This window comes from Sciurus vulgaris (assembly GCF_902686455.1).
Source record: "Sciurus vulgaris genome assembly, chromosome: 4".
NCBI classification, from domain to species: Eukaryota; Metazoa; Chordata; class Mammalia; order Rodentia; family Sciuridae; genus Sciurus; species Sciurus vulgaris.
The window spans coordinates 518,213-533,239 of NC_136464.1; the positions used below are offsets into that span (position 1 = coordinate 518,213).

At 55.1% G+C, this 15,027-nt stretch overlaps 2 protein-coding genes across 2 annotated transcripts in view; both read left to right on the forward strand.

Moving 5' to 3' along the window:
* Window positions 1-15,027, forward strand: part of ADAM8 (ADAM metallopeptidase domain 8) — a 125,303-nt gene that overhangs the window by 31,927 nt on the left and 78,349 nt on the right. The gene's annotated exons all lie outside the window — the stretch shown is intronic.
* On the forward strand, window positions 1,069-8,435 carry ECHS1 (enoyl-CoA hydratase, short chain 1). The gene is made up of 8 exons (XM_079137436.1): window positions 1,069-1,220; window positions 2,679-2,876; window positions 3,284-3,411; window positions 3,987-4,086; window positions 5,147-5,251; window positions 5,643-5,762; window positions 6,853-6,920; window positions 7,939-8,435. Exons 1-8 carry the CDS (start codon window positions 1,139-1,141, stop codon window positions 8,002-8,004), a joined length of 867 nt encoding a protein of 288 aa, XP_078993562.1. The 5' UTR covers window positions 1,069-1,138; the 3' UTR covers window positions 8,005-8,435.

A 15,027-nucleotide genomic window follows, 5' to 3' on the forward strand; every position in this document is an offset into this window, starting at 1 on the left:
TCCATTAATTTGAAGATTTTAAATTTTACTTCAGTCTTGAAATAAAGTGTGCTGTGTTTTGAGTTCTGGTTTGAACGGAATTATTTTCTTGAAAATATCAGTCTTGTTTTTCATCTGAAGGTGATGTCTTTTCTCCACCCTAACATTTGCAGAATCCAAGCAAGAACACAATCGAAAGAGCTGGGCGAAGTGACGCAGGCCTGTAATCCCGGAGGCTGAGACAGGAGGACTGGGAGCTCAAAGCCAGCCTCAGCAACTGAGCAAGACCCTAAGAAAATCTGTGAGACCCTGTCTCTAAATAAGACAAAAAAGGGCTGGGGATGTGCCTCCTGGTTAAGTGCCCCTGAGTTCAATCCTCAGTACAAAACAAAACAAAAACAAATGAAGGCCCAATAATACTTCTATAAATATTTAAAACGTAATTCAAAATTATTTAATAAAAATCACAGTATTTGTAAAATTCACTTAAATGTTATCTGTATTAAAAAACAACTCCTAATGTGGGATTCAGAAGCTGTCTGGCGCCGGTTCCGCGCCTCGAACGCGTTCAGTCTGGACCCACAGCGGTGCTTTTCGCGGCGGCAGTCACTATTAGCCCGTGACCCGCGGTCGCCCAGCGCCACCCGGCGGGCTGCGCGAGTCCGAGGACCTCCGGAACAGCAGGAGGGCCTCGGTGGCCCGGGACCGGGCGAGCGCACTGCGTCCGGGGAGGCCGACCGCCGCAGCCGCCCGCACCCTCTTCCAGCAGCTGGGCGGTGGGGCAGAGGCCCGCACCGCGGCACCAGCGCAACCCGACGGCGACGGGGCGGCCTCACTCGCCCCGCCCCCGGCCCGCCCCGCCCCCGCCTCGCCCCGCCCCCGGCCTCTGCCCGCCCCGCCCCCGGCCTCGGCTCGCCCCGCCCCCGGCCTCAGATCGTACCCCACCCCGTCTCGGTCCGGCCCCCCTCCCCCCCGCCTCGGCTCTCACCCCCCTCGCCGGCCGCGGCTCGCCCCCCACCCTCTCCAACCCCCCCTCGCCGGCCGCGGCTCCCCCGACCCCGGCCCGCCCACCCGGCCCCAGCCCGGCGCGCCCCCTTCCGCTTCCGGCTGGCTTAGCCGGACCCAGAAGCTCGCGGGCGGGGCGAGTAGTTCCGGCGCCATGGCCGCCCTCCGCACTCTGCTGCTGGGTGTCCGCGGCCGGCTACCAGCCCGCTGCCCCGCGCTGCGGCCCTTCGCCTCGGGTGAGTGCGGGCCGAACGGGGGTTCGATGGCCCGCCCCCCGGCCCGCACCCCCACTTGATCTTGGACTTCCCCGCCTGGCCCGCATCCCCGTCCTCACCCCGGATCTCCGCCCGACTAGACCACCGCCTGACCTCGGGCCCGTTCTCCAGACTCTGGTTTTTAACTCCCTCTCGAGCCCCCCCATCTCGGCTGCCCCTTAGCCGCCCTGACCCCTACCCACACCCCCCAGCTTGCTCTCGGACGCCCTCATTCCCCCTGACCTTGGGCTTCTTTACCCTTCTCTTGGACCCATCCCCACCCATCCCCCAATTCTCGGCCTCCAGATTGACCCTAGCTACATCACCCTGACTTTCCTGACCCGGGTGCCCGCAGGAAGTCATGTCCAGGCTCTGGGTGACTCACTGCTGCTTCTCAACTCCTGCGCCTAGGCTCAGCCAGGACGTGTGACCTACTGGGCACTTGGATGTTGGTTGTGAAGTCCCACGTGTGTTTCCATAGCTTCAGGAGCACATGTGGTTCCTGCTGAACAAGTCGGCCTGAGAATTGAAAGGCAGGCACCACTTGTCTCAGGGCCTCCTGTCCAGGCCCAGTGTCCATTCCTCCTCCCTGAGCCTGTCCTTAAGTCCATCCGCTCAGGAATGCCCTTGCTTATACCCAGTTTCCTCCCACAGACGGTGGACAGTCCTCTCCTTTCCTCCCACTCCTTCACCTTGGCTGGGCTCTCCTGTAGATACCACCTCTCCAGTATTGCAAGAAATTCTTGGCCATTCCCCAGGCTGGGGTCCTCCTGCACCCTGTATGTCCAGTTAACTATCCAGTGTTGGATAATGGTTGGCTGCACCCCAGTTCTTGGCTGTCCACTTCTGCACTCCAGCCTGGAGCTGGCAGTCGTTCCTGGGTTTCTTAGTGGCAGACATGTTGCTGCTCAACATTTCACATGTGAAGACTAGGTACAGCTCACTGGGGGAGCACTTGCCTAGATGTACAAGACCTGGCTTTCATCCCCAGCACCACACACGTACAAAAGGGCACTCACCCATGATATTTCCGTCACTCACCTGTGTGTCCACAGGACAGGTACTGTGTAAGGGGACTGACTGTCCACATGTAGATGCCCCTCGTCAGGCTTTCCTTCTTCCTCTGCAGTCCACTGACTGTTCCCTACATGTCTGAGCTGGCTGCCCCCTGTCCTTTGCCTCTGTCTCCTGCCAGCCTGTCCACGCTGCATGGCCAGAGCCTTGTCCTGCTCTCCTCTGGGGGCCATTTGTTGTGAGAAGGCATTTTCCTTTCCCTGGTGCCAACTTCAGGGAGAACTGATCAGGCATATTGGAAAGGGCAGCTGTGTTCTGTGCTGGGGATTTTCTTTAACTTAAGGAAACATTCAAATAGAGTGGTGGGAGCTGCAGGCTGAGTCTTTGACACCTGCCTGACAGAGATCTTTTACCCTCTTGCCCTAGGAGCTAACTTTGAGTACATCATCACAGAAAAAAAGGGGAAGAATAGCAACGTGGGGTTGATCCGACTGAACCGTCCCAAAGCACTCAACGCCCTTTGCAATGGCTTGATTGAGGAGCTCAATCAGGCACTAGAGACCTTTGAGGAGGACCCCACCGTGGGTGCCATCGTGCTCACTGGCGGGGATAAGGCATTTGCAGGTATGCTGGCAGCAGTGGTGGCAGATGCGGGGAATGCTCATTCCCTGTGGGAAGCAGCAAGACAGACTGGCCCCTTGATGTTGGCAGTTGTCTTAGGATCTACCCAAATGAGCTGCTTGGCTGAACTGCCGTCTGTTGAACATTGAACTGTGCTTCACTAGCAGAAGGCAGCACGTTCAAAGTGACTCAGGTCTTTACCAGCCAGGTTAAGTGCTGACAGACAAGTCTGGCCTTCTCTTAAGTTTACCAGGCAGGCATCTTTGGCCTGCCCTGTGGCCCCTCTGCATTGACTGTTCCCTGTTTCCAGGGCCTGACATAGTCCATGGGATAACCACTTATGGGTTTAGGGTACAGGACTGGTAGAATCTCTGCTGTCTGATGACTAGAGCCTCTTTTTCCACTTGTAGCTGGAGCTGACATCAAAGAAATGCAGAGCCGGACATTCCAGGACTGTTACTCTAGCAAGTTCTTAAGCCACTGGGACCAGCTGACTCGGGTCAAGAAACCAGTCATTGCTGCTGTCAATGGTTATGCTGTGAGTATGGGCATCAAGAATCTGCTCCTGCCGGTGGTTGAGGGGTCATGCTTATGAGAGGGAGCATGCAGGATCCTTGGCTTGGAAAGGCCTTGCATGTCTGAGTGAGGAATAGTAATCATCTGCATCCACTTTGTTTTGTGGATGCTCAGCTGCTAGTTCTTTCCAAATTGGTAAATGGGTTTTTCTGTATTGATCTAAAGCTGTCTGACCTAAGCTGCACCTGAGAAGGTGCCACATCTTCTGCTGGATGCTTCAGGGCGCCTGGCATGGACTGTGGGGAAGCCACACGGTCATTCCAAATGGTGTTAATTTAATAAAGCCTCTTCCATGTACGCCACATCATCCACGTCCACATCCTCTGTGTCCTCAGAGCTGAGAATACTTGTTGTCCACACTTTGCAGAAGAATCTGCGCTCCCAGTGAGCAGAGCTAACTTTGTAGATAAGTCATCCCAACACTTAACTAACTTTATGCTGTAAGATTAATCTTTGCAATGGAAAAAATCAGTAGGCAGACTTCAGTTTTCTGCCTGGACTCCCCTGGCACAACTGCTGCTGAACACTATCTTGCAGCTTGGCGGGGGCTGTGAGCTTGCTATGATGTGTGACATCATCTACGCCGGTGAGCAAGCCCAGTTCGGACAGCCAGAAATCCTGCTGGGGACCATCCCAGGTGAGAGCACAGCGATCCAGCAGGCGTTCTGCAGGTGGTGCTTCAAGGCTGGCCGTGCCTTGGGGCCTACAGCTTGCATCCAACCAAAAGCCCCAAAGAGACAGCCCCATGTCAGATTATTGGTTCCTTTGTGGACCAGCACATGAAGGACAAAGTGGACATAACAGAGCTCAGAGCGCAGCACTGCGGCCCCGGACCATGTTTTGCTCCTGTGGTTACAACCTTACCCACTTCTGATGACATCAGACCTGTGACTCTGGCTCCCAGCCACAGTGGTTCTTTCCTGCTTGTGATCCATACCTGAGGTGGATCCTGGTAGGCTTGATCCTGATAGGATAGGCTTGGAGAGAAAACAGTGACCTTAGACTGATGCCAGGAGGTCTGTCCCACATGACCCCAGTCTGTCCTTTCCCATGTCACTGGTCACGGCAAGTCACATGGCTTTACCAAGTTCAGCACAGCCAGGAGATTGGACCTCCTCATTCCCCTGCCTGAGAGGGAGCTGGGGTATTGGGCAAAGGGCAACTCTCTCCATCTGCAGGGGTCCACTGGTAGACCCTCCGGGTTCAGCTGACCCTCTGGGTTCATTTGAGGCTTGTGCTGCAAGCTTCATGCATTTTCAGGGTCTGCCCTGGAGAGGCAGCAGTTGTTAGGGATCCAGCATGTGGAGTCAGGAAAGCTGGAAGTTTCTAGAATATTGGTGAACACCTGAGGAGAACCCACAGATGTTGTGCAACACTGTCCTGAGATTGGGGGCCTGAGCTTGGAAAGGGGCCAGCCCTGAGGTTCTAAGCCCTGTTTGTCCCACTGGCTGACCACTCGTTCTGCCTGACCCCTAGTTGGGCCTTATCTTAGGCCTTGTCTTTAGCCCCATAAATGCGAGCAGCATATTTGTGATTATTTCTTCTCTCTCTCTTTTTTTTTTTTGTGGTATTGGGATGAAACCTAGGGCTTTGTACATGCTAAGCACACGCTTCTGCTGGGTTCGCCCCAGCCCTTTTATTATTCTTGACTCATGTGCCGTGGAGCCAGCTGTGATCCACAGCCCCTATCCCTGCAGGTGCAGGGGGCACCCAGAGACTCACCCGTGCAGTCGGCAAGTCCCTGGCAATGGAGATGGTCCTCACTGGTGACCGCATCTCAGCTCAGGATGCCAAGCAAGCAGGTGGGGCAGGGCTACCCTCGGGAACTGGGTGGAGGCTCAGGCTACATCAGGTGTCCTGGGGGTAATTGGCACCAGAGCTTTTAGGTCCTCAGAATCTGGGAGGCTGACCATTTTGGGGTTTTATGTCTTGAAATATTCTATATACAAGAGAGTGACAGCATACTCTCAGGTTCAGGAAGACTAGCACAGCATCCCACTTCCTATAGAACCATGTAGGCTGTGGGAATCTGGACTCCTGCAGGCCAGCCCTTTCCCTGCCGCTGGTGGCCGCAGTTCACCTTCCTCCTGTCTCTGCCCTTTGCTTCTGTGGGCAGCCCGACTGGGTGTCCTTGCACTCGAGCAGTGAATCTCTGCTGTATCTACACATCACTCACTGCTTTTTTTGTTGTAGGTCTTGTGAGCAAAATTTTTCCTGTTGAAACACTGGTTGAAGAAGCCATCCAGTGTGCAGAAAAAATTGCCAGCAATTCCAAAATTATAGCAGCCATGGCCAAGGAGTCTGTGAATGCAGGTAGGTTCTACAGGAAGAGAGTAGAGGATCCCGGGCCGTAGCAACGGAGGTGCAAGGCTCTGAATGGCTGCATATCAGCCTGTCCTGGGCAGCAACAGCAGGGTTCTCAGGGCTGTGATTCTGCCATTAGCGTTCTGGCTCGTGGTCTCTCAGGCTGTGGAGACGTTCCGAGTGTCCTTTTGTCTTAGGGCCTGAGAACTGGCCAGGCCTGGGAAGTGATGGTGATGCAGCACCAGGTAGGGAAGGAAGAGGCCAAGAAAGGAGCCCAATCCCAGGGTCCAGCTGGTCTGTGGCTCTTGGGAAGGCCTGGTCTCCCCTGCGGGGCCCAGGCTGTAGGGTCCTCTCAGAGGCTGACCCAAGAGCAAGCACCCTGTGAGCCTGGGGTAGACTTGCACTCCTGAGTCCGGACACTTCCAGTTTTCTCTCTGCCAGCAAAACGGTCTGACCTCCCTCCACAGAACTGCTTGAGTCTGGATATGACAGTCCATCTCGGCATTCAGAATGAGACTGCCTTTGCTCGCTGTAGTGACCTGTTAGAGTCAGCCCATGGCGGGGGTGTGACCAGGGAGTCCCCCAGCCTCTGTGAGCATTGTACCACCTCCAGAGAGAACTTGGCTCCAGGTTGCTGTTGGCCTTAGACAGATGTGCTGGTGTTCCAGGAGCCAGCGTGTGCGGGTGCTGGGGAGCTGGTACTGGTCAGGGCGTAGCTGAAGGCACTTCCCTCCCAGTGTCTGGACAGCAGCACCCCTGTGTCCTCTGAGAACAAGGGCCCCAGCTGAGCACAGAGCAGAGGCACTCCTGGTTCTGCTCACTTTCTCCTGATTGTCCTCCTCAGTCATTTCTCTGTGCTTTGGGTTCCTGGGCCACTCAGATGCTCACAGTTGGATGACCTGACCTTTTGGCTTTCCTTCAGTTCAGGAGGCCTGGGAGAGCAGTTTGTTCAGCTGGGGCCCCACAGGGAGGCCTGCACAGAGCTGGGCCTCCTGGCACTCCCGAGTCAGGTTTCTCTTGGGTTCACAAGCGCTACAAGGACAGTCTTGTGTTCCCACATGCAGCATCTGAGTTCATGACCCCAGGGTTTCTCTTCCAGCCTTTGAAATGACATTAACAGAAGGAAATAAACTGGAGAAGAAACTCTTCTATTCCACCTTCGCCACCGTGAGTAAACAGTGTTTTGCTGAGAGTTAAGTGTGTTCCACTTACAGAAGCAGCTGGGAATTCTTCAGATTTTATTAGTAACTGCCATTTCCTTTTGGTCGAACGGTTAGAACCTGCTGGCTGGACCAGACTTGTTCTATCACTGGGCCTTGCTTTTAGCAAGAAAGTACAGTGTGTGAGGTCAGAAGAATGGAGAACTCCACAGGGCCACTTCCCACTGCACAGCCTCCTGTAAACTGCACCTTAAGCAGCACCTCCTAGCTAGGCAGGTTGGCAGCACCTGGCTCCCAGCTGCTCTGGAGGATCTCTGGAGTGCTGGGCAACATAGACCCTTCTCAAAAATAAATGGATGTTAAAAAAATTAAATATTTCACCCATATTTTCCCTAGATCATTTCACTTATTTGGAACGTGATTCAGATGTATTGTACTAACTCTAATCCTCCACTTTTGAGCAATATCTCTAGGATTTTTGCCAGTAACTTAAAGGAAATTATCTTCTAATTGCCATTGTAGTTCACCTTTTTTATTATCAGAAAGTCATATGGAGGTGTTTTATGAAAGATTTAAAATGGTTTTGGCTCCTGAGGAAAAGGAGGAGGTGCTTACATGTGTGTGTACACATCGAAGGAGGGGGCGGGTGCAGGGCTCCCGATGGTCCTGCTCTGTGCCCCGGAGCATGCTGCTGACACAGACCCTGCCCCTGCTGATCTTGTGCCAAGGTGGCCAGAGGTCACCTCTGAGGCTTTCTGAGGTGTGACTACCCTGCACTCACATGAGTAGTTCCCGAGACACTGTTGCCTGGGGTACAAACCTCCTCCCTTGTCTGAGGCCTATTGGTCAGGAATTCTGTCCTTCCCAGGCTGCAAACGGACCTGCTGTAGACTCACCCTCCCTGCCCCATGAGTGTGCCTAGCAGACAGGGAGAGCAGCAAGAGCAGCCCAGAGACCCCTACAGGTGCCAGCAGGATTTGAGGGCAGATACATGCATCACCTCTACTGACCTCCCTTTCTTGCAGGATGACCGGAGAGAAGGCATGGCTGCGTTTGTGGAAAAGAGGAAGGCCAGCTTCAAAGACCAGTGAGACCCAGTGCCTGGGTCTCAGCCTCCATGGAGAGAGAACTGCAGGCTGTCAGCTCAGAAGCAAAGAGATCACCCTCCTTGGAAAGGTAGTCCAGGCCACATGCCGTTCTCGCTGATGGCTGTGGGGCGGTGGTCACCGCCTGACCCTTCGCAGCACAGCCAGCCACCTTCACCCAGCCATCAGCAGAATCACCTGTGTTCTGACCGGAGCACATTTTTTGAGTCAAGGGTCCTGCTGAGGAAACTTTGGCACAACCAGCTCCTTCCATCACCTAGATGTGAGGTGCTTGCTTGGCTGTCGCTGTACTGTGCTGGGGTGGGGGCAGGCCCCGTCTGTCCTGCGCTCGCAGCTGCTGGGCATGGCTGCTCAGAGGGAGATGTGGCTGTTGCTGCTTTTGAAAGAATCATGATTAAAGTGACTACTTCAAATTACTTCTGCCTTTTATCATCTCTAGAGGGTGAATGTTCTATAAATTAGGTTCTTCTTTTTTTTAACTTTCTTCATTGTAAATGAAAGCACTCAAACAAAACAGAATTCCATAAGGCAAGCCATCCCCATGCCGTGTCCCAGATGTCTGGCTGCTGTGAACAGTTGGTTTTGCAGCCTCCTTGGGATTTTTCTGTGCCCAAACACGCACACAGGCTTAGGTGTGGAGTCTGGCCTGTGGGCGCCACACATGTGTGCACAGCCTCCGGGCGCCTGGCCACATGGGCGCCCCAGGGGCCTTGACGAGTTGCATCGTCTCCCTGTCAGTGTGCACGCGTCCCCTGGGGGAGCAGCTGTCACCGCCATCCCTCTCCAGGGCACACCTTCCAAACTGAAGCTGCCCCAGCCCAGGTTCCACCCCTCAGACTGGCCACTGTGGGTGCTTTGTGGGAGTGAGTAGCACCCTGTTCATTCACCCTGCTGTCATTTCATTCAGCACAATGCAGTGAACTCACGACTTTGTGTCCCCCTAAAATTCTGACGGGTGTCCTAACCTGCAGGGTTGTGGTGCTAGGATTTAGAGCCTTATGAATGGGATTGGGGTACCTACAAGAGGCCCAGGGAGCTCTCTCACCCCCCTGCCTCATGAGGACATTTGGGAGGGCGCTGCATCGACCAGGAAGTGCGCCCCCCAACCCCTTGCGCTTGAAATGCAGCCTCCTGAGCTCTGAGGATCTTTGTGGACCCGCCCAGTCATGGACTGTTCTGCAGCCTGAGCCAAGGCAGTAGGGTGTCCTAGGTGCGCCTCTGTAGCACCTGCCCACTGCACTTGGATGCTGCCTTTCAGAGGCCCGACGTGCTATGCTGTGGATGAGTCGTACACACTCGCCTGGTGATGCAAATGTATTTGTATGAGACGAAGTTCTGGGCTCAAGTCATCCTCCTGCCTCAGCCTCCCGAGTAGCTGAGACTGCGGGTGCACACCACTCTGCCCAGCTAGGCAATGGGTTTTTATTCTCCAGTTCCTTCCCGTAAGGATCACCACAGATGATGGCATGGTGGTGACCTCCTTGTACCAACCCATCATTTCAGTGGGACACAGGGCCCTCACTTGTACTCAGCACTTCTCTGAGAGACCTGGAGGTCAGGTCGATGGGGGCATTTGCTTCAATGCATGTTCAGAGTTGGACTAGAACCTGACCGAGGTCCTGGCTTCCTCAGGCCTTACAGTGCCTGCTGGTTCCTGAAGCACAGAGAGAAGCTGGGCTTGGAAGGCCTGTCATGCTTGGTGCTGCTTGCCAGGTGTGGAGACCTAGCCCACAGGGGTGGGAGAGCTACCTTGAGGGATGGGCTTCCATCAAAGTTCCTCTGATGGTTGCAGACTCTGGGAGCAGAGTCTTGGCTTGGATTGCTGTGCAGTCTCTGGCACCTCGCAGGGCTCAGTGTGGTGACCTGAAACCACTCCCCTCCACCAAGCATCCTCATTCCCACAACACTAAGCTCTCCACTTCAAACTTCTCAAGCAAATGTCTTGTGAGAGAGCTGACTGTCCTGGAGCCTGATGACCTCCCACCTAAGGTCTGGAGGCCTGAGGAACAGTGGCTGTCCCAGGTCGCAGGCTCATGAGCCCTAGGGATCCTCAGACCTGCCAAGGAGAGGCTGAGAAACTACCTCTCAGCAGATGCACACTGATTCTGGCTCCTCAGGGAAGATCAGTGTAGGCTGGTGCTGCCATGAGCCCCCAGGGGTGCTCCTCAGACCTGATTGTGCTGGCTGCACACCAGGGCAGGGCTTTGCCCATGAGAAGCAGGTCCAAACCTGCCTGGGCCACTCCCATCAGGACGGAGCACTCAGGGATCATCACATGGCCAGCATGCACCCCAGGCCACAGGGACCAATGCAGTCGTCACAGTGTGCAGCTAGGCCAAAGCAAATGACACCTGCCCTTTTCCATGGGAAAGCCCACTGCCCCCAGCACAGTGCCAGAGTGCCACGTACAGGCCATAGCTGGGAGTCAGAAGGTGGTCTGGATGTGGTCATGGCTTTGGGCTGGCACAAGCCAGGGGCCTGTGAGCCTCTGCCTGGAGGATCAAGCTGGACAAGGGAGGATTGCCCACACTGAGAACTGAGAACCTTTGCACACCTCAATGACAGCTCTTGTTCAACAACATTTATACAGTACAGCAGGCTGGTATGCAACATGGAGACCACGTCCCTTGCAGGTGTCAGGCAGTCCCACACCTGCCTGTTCTCTCCCTGCAACCAGGAGTGGATGCAGGAAGAAGGAGCACACTGTGGGCCTGCTGACTCACTGTGATGGGCTGACAGATCTGGCTCCATGAGAATGTTACAGGCCAGACTCTAAGGGAAATGACTAAACAGACTCCATTTTGCTCTGAGACTCCATGTTATGTAGGAAATAAGCTTCTCCCATGGGAACACCCTGCTTCTGTGCCATCATCAGTTACTTAGCGTGACATGTTTAACAATACAAAATGACAATTCCTATGTAAAGAAAAATTGCTCTCTTTTGATTTCTATCGCTCCTAAACAATGTACCACGTGAACAGGGATTGTGTGGATGTTAGCAACCATTCTTTAGTTTGTGCCTAAGTAAGGGTCATTTTAACCCACTTCTCCCTCTGTTGATGATCTTAAGATGTTAGTTTGTAATTTCAATTATGATTGATGTGATTTTTGGTATGAGAGCCCCTACAACCCTGTGGTTGGGGCTATTCTCCCAATAGCCATTCTTTTGGGGCATTGTGTGAGACCATCAGCCGACCAGCTTAATAGACTCTCATATTTGGACTTCTCAGTGGTGATTGGTCTGTCCTTAAGTTGTGCCCCAAAACATCACCCACCAGGGACAGTACTGAACTTTCACATAGCTCCCCCTTCACACAGGAATGACCCGTAGCTGATAAGCCTCAGGATCTTGGACTCTTTGGCATGTGCCTATTTACAGAAATAGGGACAAAGGGAACTTGATTCAGGCCAACAGGGCAGAGCAGACTCTCCCTGTGGGCAGGGATCCAGGGAGGTGGTCACTGGTGGCACCAGATGTGGACTTGCTCATTGATTAAAGCTGAACATACCTGCAGGTTTGTGCTGGGACACCATCAAGCCTAGAGTTTGGAGTAAGTATGCAAAGAAGGCATCAGTTTGAAGAATCCAAGGCAAGAAACCTTAAAACTGAGAAAATCCATTCATTTGTTTTAGCTTTTTTTAAAGTTATTTTTAGTTGTAGGTGGACTGAATACCTTTATTTTATTTTTATTGGTGCTGAGGATCAAACCCAGTGCCTCACATGTGCTAGGCAGTGAGCACTCGCACTGAGCCACAACCCCAGACCTGTGTGTTAGCTTTTTGTAGCTGTGACAAAATATCTGAGGTTGTCAACTTGTAAAGAGGAAAAGTTGGTTTTGGTCCATGGTTAGAAGTTTCAGTCCATGGTCTGCTTTGGGCCTGTGGCCAGGCAGCACCTCATGGTGGGGAGTTCGTGGTGGAATGCAGCTGCTCACCTTGTGAGGCTGGGAAGCAAAGGCAGCAGTAGGGTCAGGGTCCCAACCACTCTCTTCAAAGACCTTATTCTAGACCCCTCCTCCCAGCATTTCCACCCCTCACCACGAGACTTAACCTCGTTAGCTTAAGACTTCGTTCAGTCAGACTTATCCTTAAACTTAGTTTAATCTTGCATGTACATGGGGCATTCAGCTCCACAATGTGACTTTGAGCCCTTGGACCCTAAGTGTTCCTGTGTGTTCTGCAGTGCTAGGCTGAGCCTGGGCTTGCCTATGCCACTCAAGTCCCTTCCCCCTCCATCACTTTCACTCCCAGAGTCCCGCCCACAAGCACGGTGGTGCTTAATGGTGTCCCTGTGCTGCGGCCCCAGAGCCACTGTGTGGGCTGGCGTGGATGGGACATGGAGACGTAAGCGCACAGGGTGTGGAGACCCGTGGGAAGGGGTGCGGTCCATGCCCATGCCCTCTGCAGAGAGTCCCTGAGGCAGGGAAGCCACAGCTGCCCCCTGTGCAGGCTGCCAAGTCCTCAGCATCCAGCCAGGTGGTCATAAGGTGGTGGGTGGCCCTTGGTCAGCCTGGGTGTCTGGGCCTAGGAACCTGCGAGGGGTGCTGGAAGGTCCTGGCTCCACCTCCAGCCTCTGGACCCTCCCCAGGCCAGCCACCCAGGGTCTGTGACAGTTTTGAGGGCAGCGATCCAGAGCCTGGCTGGGCAGTCAGAACCCCTGCCACGCCTCTCCTCCCAGGAAGCGGGTTGGGAACTCCCGGCACCTGTGCCTGTCTTCCTTACTCCCCCGGCTCTGGGGAGTGGAGTGACCCGTATTCTGCACCCATTGACCAGAGTGTGAGCAGGGGCCAGCCGGCCCACAGGTGACCGCTCGGGCCCTCCGCAAGGAGGCCCCATTGACCTGGGGCTGGCCACCTGGTTCTTCAGTTTTTTCAGACTTCCCCCACCTCCTCCATCCGCCAGTGCTGGCCAGTGCAGACCTGGGAACATGGTGAGTCAGTCGCCACTGGCAGGTTGGGGAGTGGGCACTGGTCTGGTTCTGTGTGGGTTGGGGAGTGGGCACTGGTCTGGTTCTGTGTGGGTTGGGGAGTGGGCACTGGTCTGGTTCTGTGTGGGTTGGGGAGTGGGCACTGGTCTGGTTCTGTGTGGGTTGGGGAGTGGGCACTGGTCTGGTTCTGTGTGGGTTGGGGAGTGGGCACTGGTCCTGGTTCTGTGTGGCAGGTTGGGGAGTGGGCACTGGTCTGGTTCTGTGTGGGTTGGGGAGTGGGTACTGGTCTGGTTCTGTGTGGGTTGGGGAGTGGGCACTGGTCTGGTTCTGTGTGGGTTGGGGAGTGGGCACTGGTCTGGTTCTGTGTGGGTTGGGGAGTGGGCACTGGTCTGGTTCTGTGTGGGTTGGGGAGTGGGCACTGGTCCTGGTTCTGTGTGGCAGGTTGGGAGTGGGCACTGGTCCTGGTTCTGTGTGGCAGGTTGGGGAGTGGGCACTGGTCCTGGTTCTGTGTGGCAGGTTGGGAGTGGGCACTGGTCCTGGTTCTGTGTGGCAGGTTGGGGAGTGGGCAATGGTCCTGGTTCTGTGTGGCAGGTTGGGAGTGGGCACTGGTCCTGGTTCTGTGTGGCAGGTTGGGGAGTGGGCACTGGTCTGGTTCTGTGTGGGTTGGGGAGTGGGCACTGGTCTGGTTCTGTGTGGGTTGGGGAGTGGGCACTGGTCCTGGTTCTGTGTGGCAGGTTGGGAGTGGGCACTGGTCTGGTTCTGTCCTGGGCCCTAAGTCGTTCTCACCTGTGACTTACTGAGCCCAGGAGTGAAAGCTGGTGGGAGGACAGGCCTTGAAGAAGCTCTGTGCCCCCAGACCTGGGCATCCCGCAGCTCCCCGCTGCTGTGCTGAAGCTCCTGCCTCTGGACACCCATGTGGAGAGCCCAGTGAGGGCCCAAAACTGTGCTGCTGTATGAGCCTCAGCATCCCTCACCCTATTTCACAGGGCCATCTACCTTGGAGTCCGGGGTGGAAAGGGTTCCTGACCAGATCTATGGAGCTTTGAACCATCACCAGCCAGAAGTCCTGGCGGTGCCCAGGACCACAAAGCTGACCCCTGCCTCCCCAGGCTGCTGTCATGGATCTGGTACCTAGCAACAAGGAGAGGGGACTGCAGAGTCCACTGTGGAAAGATTATGGGTCCCTCCTGCTCATGGCGGGCTACATGGTGAGGCAATGGGAAGGGGACAGGGACTGTCTCCTGGAGGCTCACCAGAGTGAAAGACGAAATCCCAGGCTGCCCTCACATGGCTCTTACCCACAGCTGTACAAGTTTGCAGGACCACAGGTCCTGTCCACTGACTGGAACAGAGGTGCACCAGGTTTGTGGCTGCCTCCCTCTCTGCCCACTAGCCTCCCACTTCCCTCCTAGGATCCTGACCTGTCTGCCTGGGGTGGGGGGTGGGCACAGGCAGGGGGAGTTTGTACCAGTGGAACCAGGGACCTCTGGGCTTCCTGACCTTCCAGGGATGTGTTCCCAGGCCCCAGGTCAACTCACTGGGGTGAGTTCTAGTTGGCCCAGCTGTGCCCCTGCCCCTATTCAACTCCTGTCCAACAGAGACTAAAGGTCCCCTAAAGGGCAGGCAAGGTCCCTATTCTCCCAGGGCAGCTAGTGTCTGGACCTTTACCCTCAGGGGATGGAAGAATATGTGACCTACTTTGTCTCCAGGACCACTGAGCACTGTTCCCTGACCACCTGTGGCCTGGGGGATGGCACTTTGAGCCCTCACACACCCCAGGAATTCTGGCCGCCTGAGACCTGGGCAGGATTTTGGAGCCTCTGCCAACACTATCCTGGCAGGAATGGCCCAGGAGCAGGGAGATGCTGCTTCAGAGCTGTACCCCACCCCCGCAGTGGTTATCAGGATGAAAGGCAAGGTGCACAAGGTGAGGCAGGACCTGAAGGTCACTGCTCCGCCTTGGCCAGCTTATCCCATAATGTGGGGAGGCTGGCTCCTGCTCTGCAGGGTTTGAGGTCAGTGTGCACATGAGCCCTCAGGCTGCCATCTGTGTCCTCAAGGGAGCAGAGATATGCTATGAG

Bases quoted from the DNA above. Each gene is read 5' to 3' on its own strand.
- ECHS1 (XM_079137436.1), top strand. From the start codon at position 1,139: ATGGCCGCCCTCCGCACTCTGCTGCTGGGTGTCCGCGGCCGGCTACCA. The intron at 3,412-3,986 runs GTGAGTATGGGC...ACTATCTTGCAG, and splicing joins CTGCTGTCAATGGTTATGCT to CTTGGCGGGGGCTGTGAGCT. The intron at 6,921-7,938 runs GTGAGTAAACAG...CCTTTCTTGCAG, and splicing joins TCTATTCCACCTTCGCCACC to GATGACCGGAGAGAAGGCAT.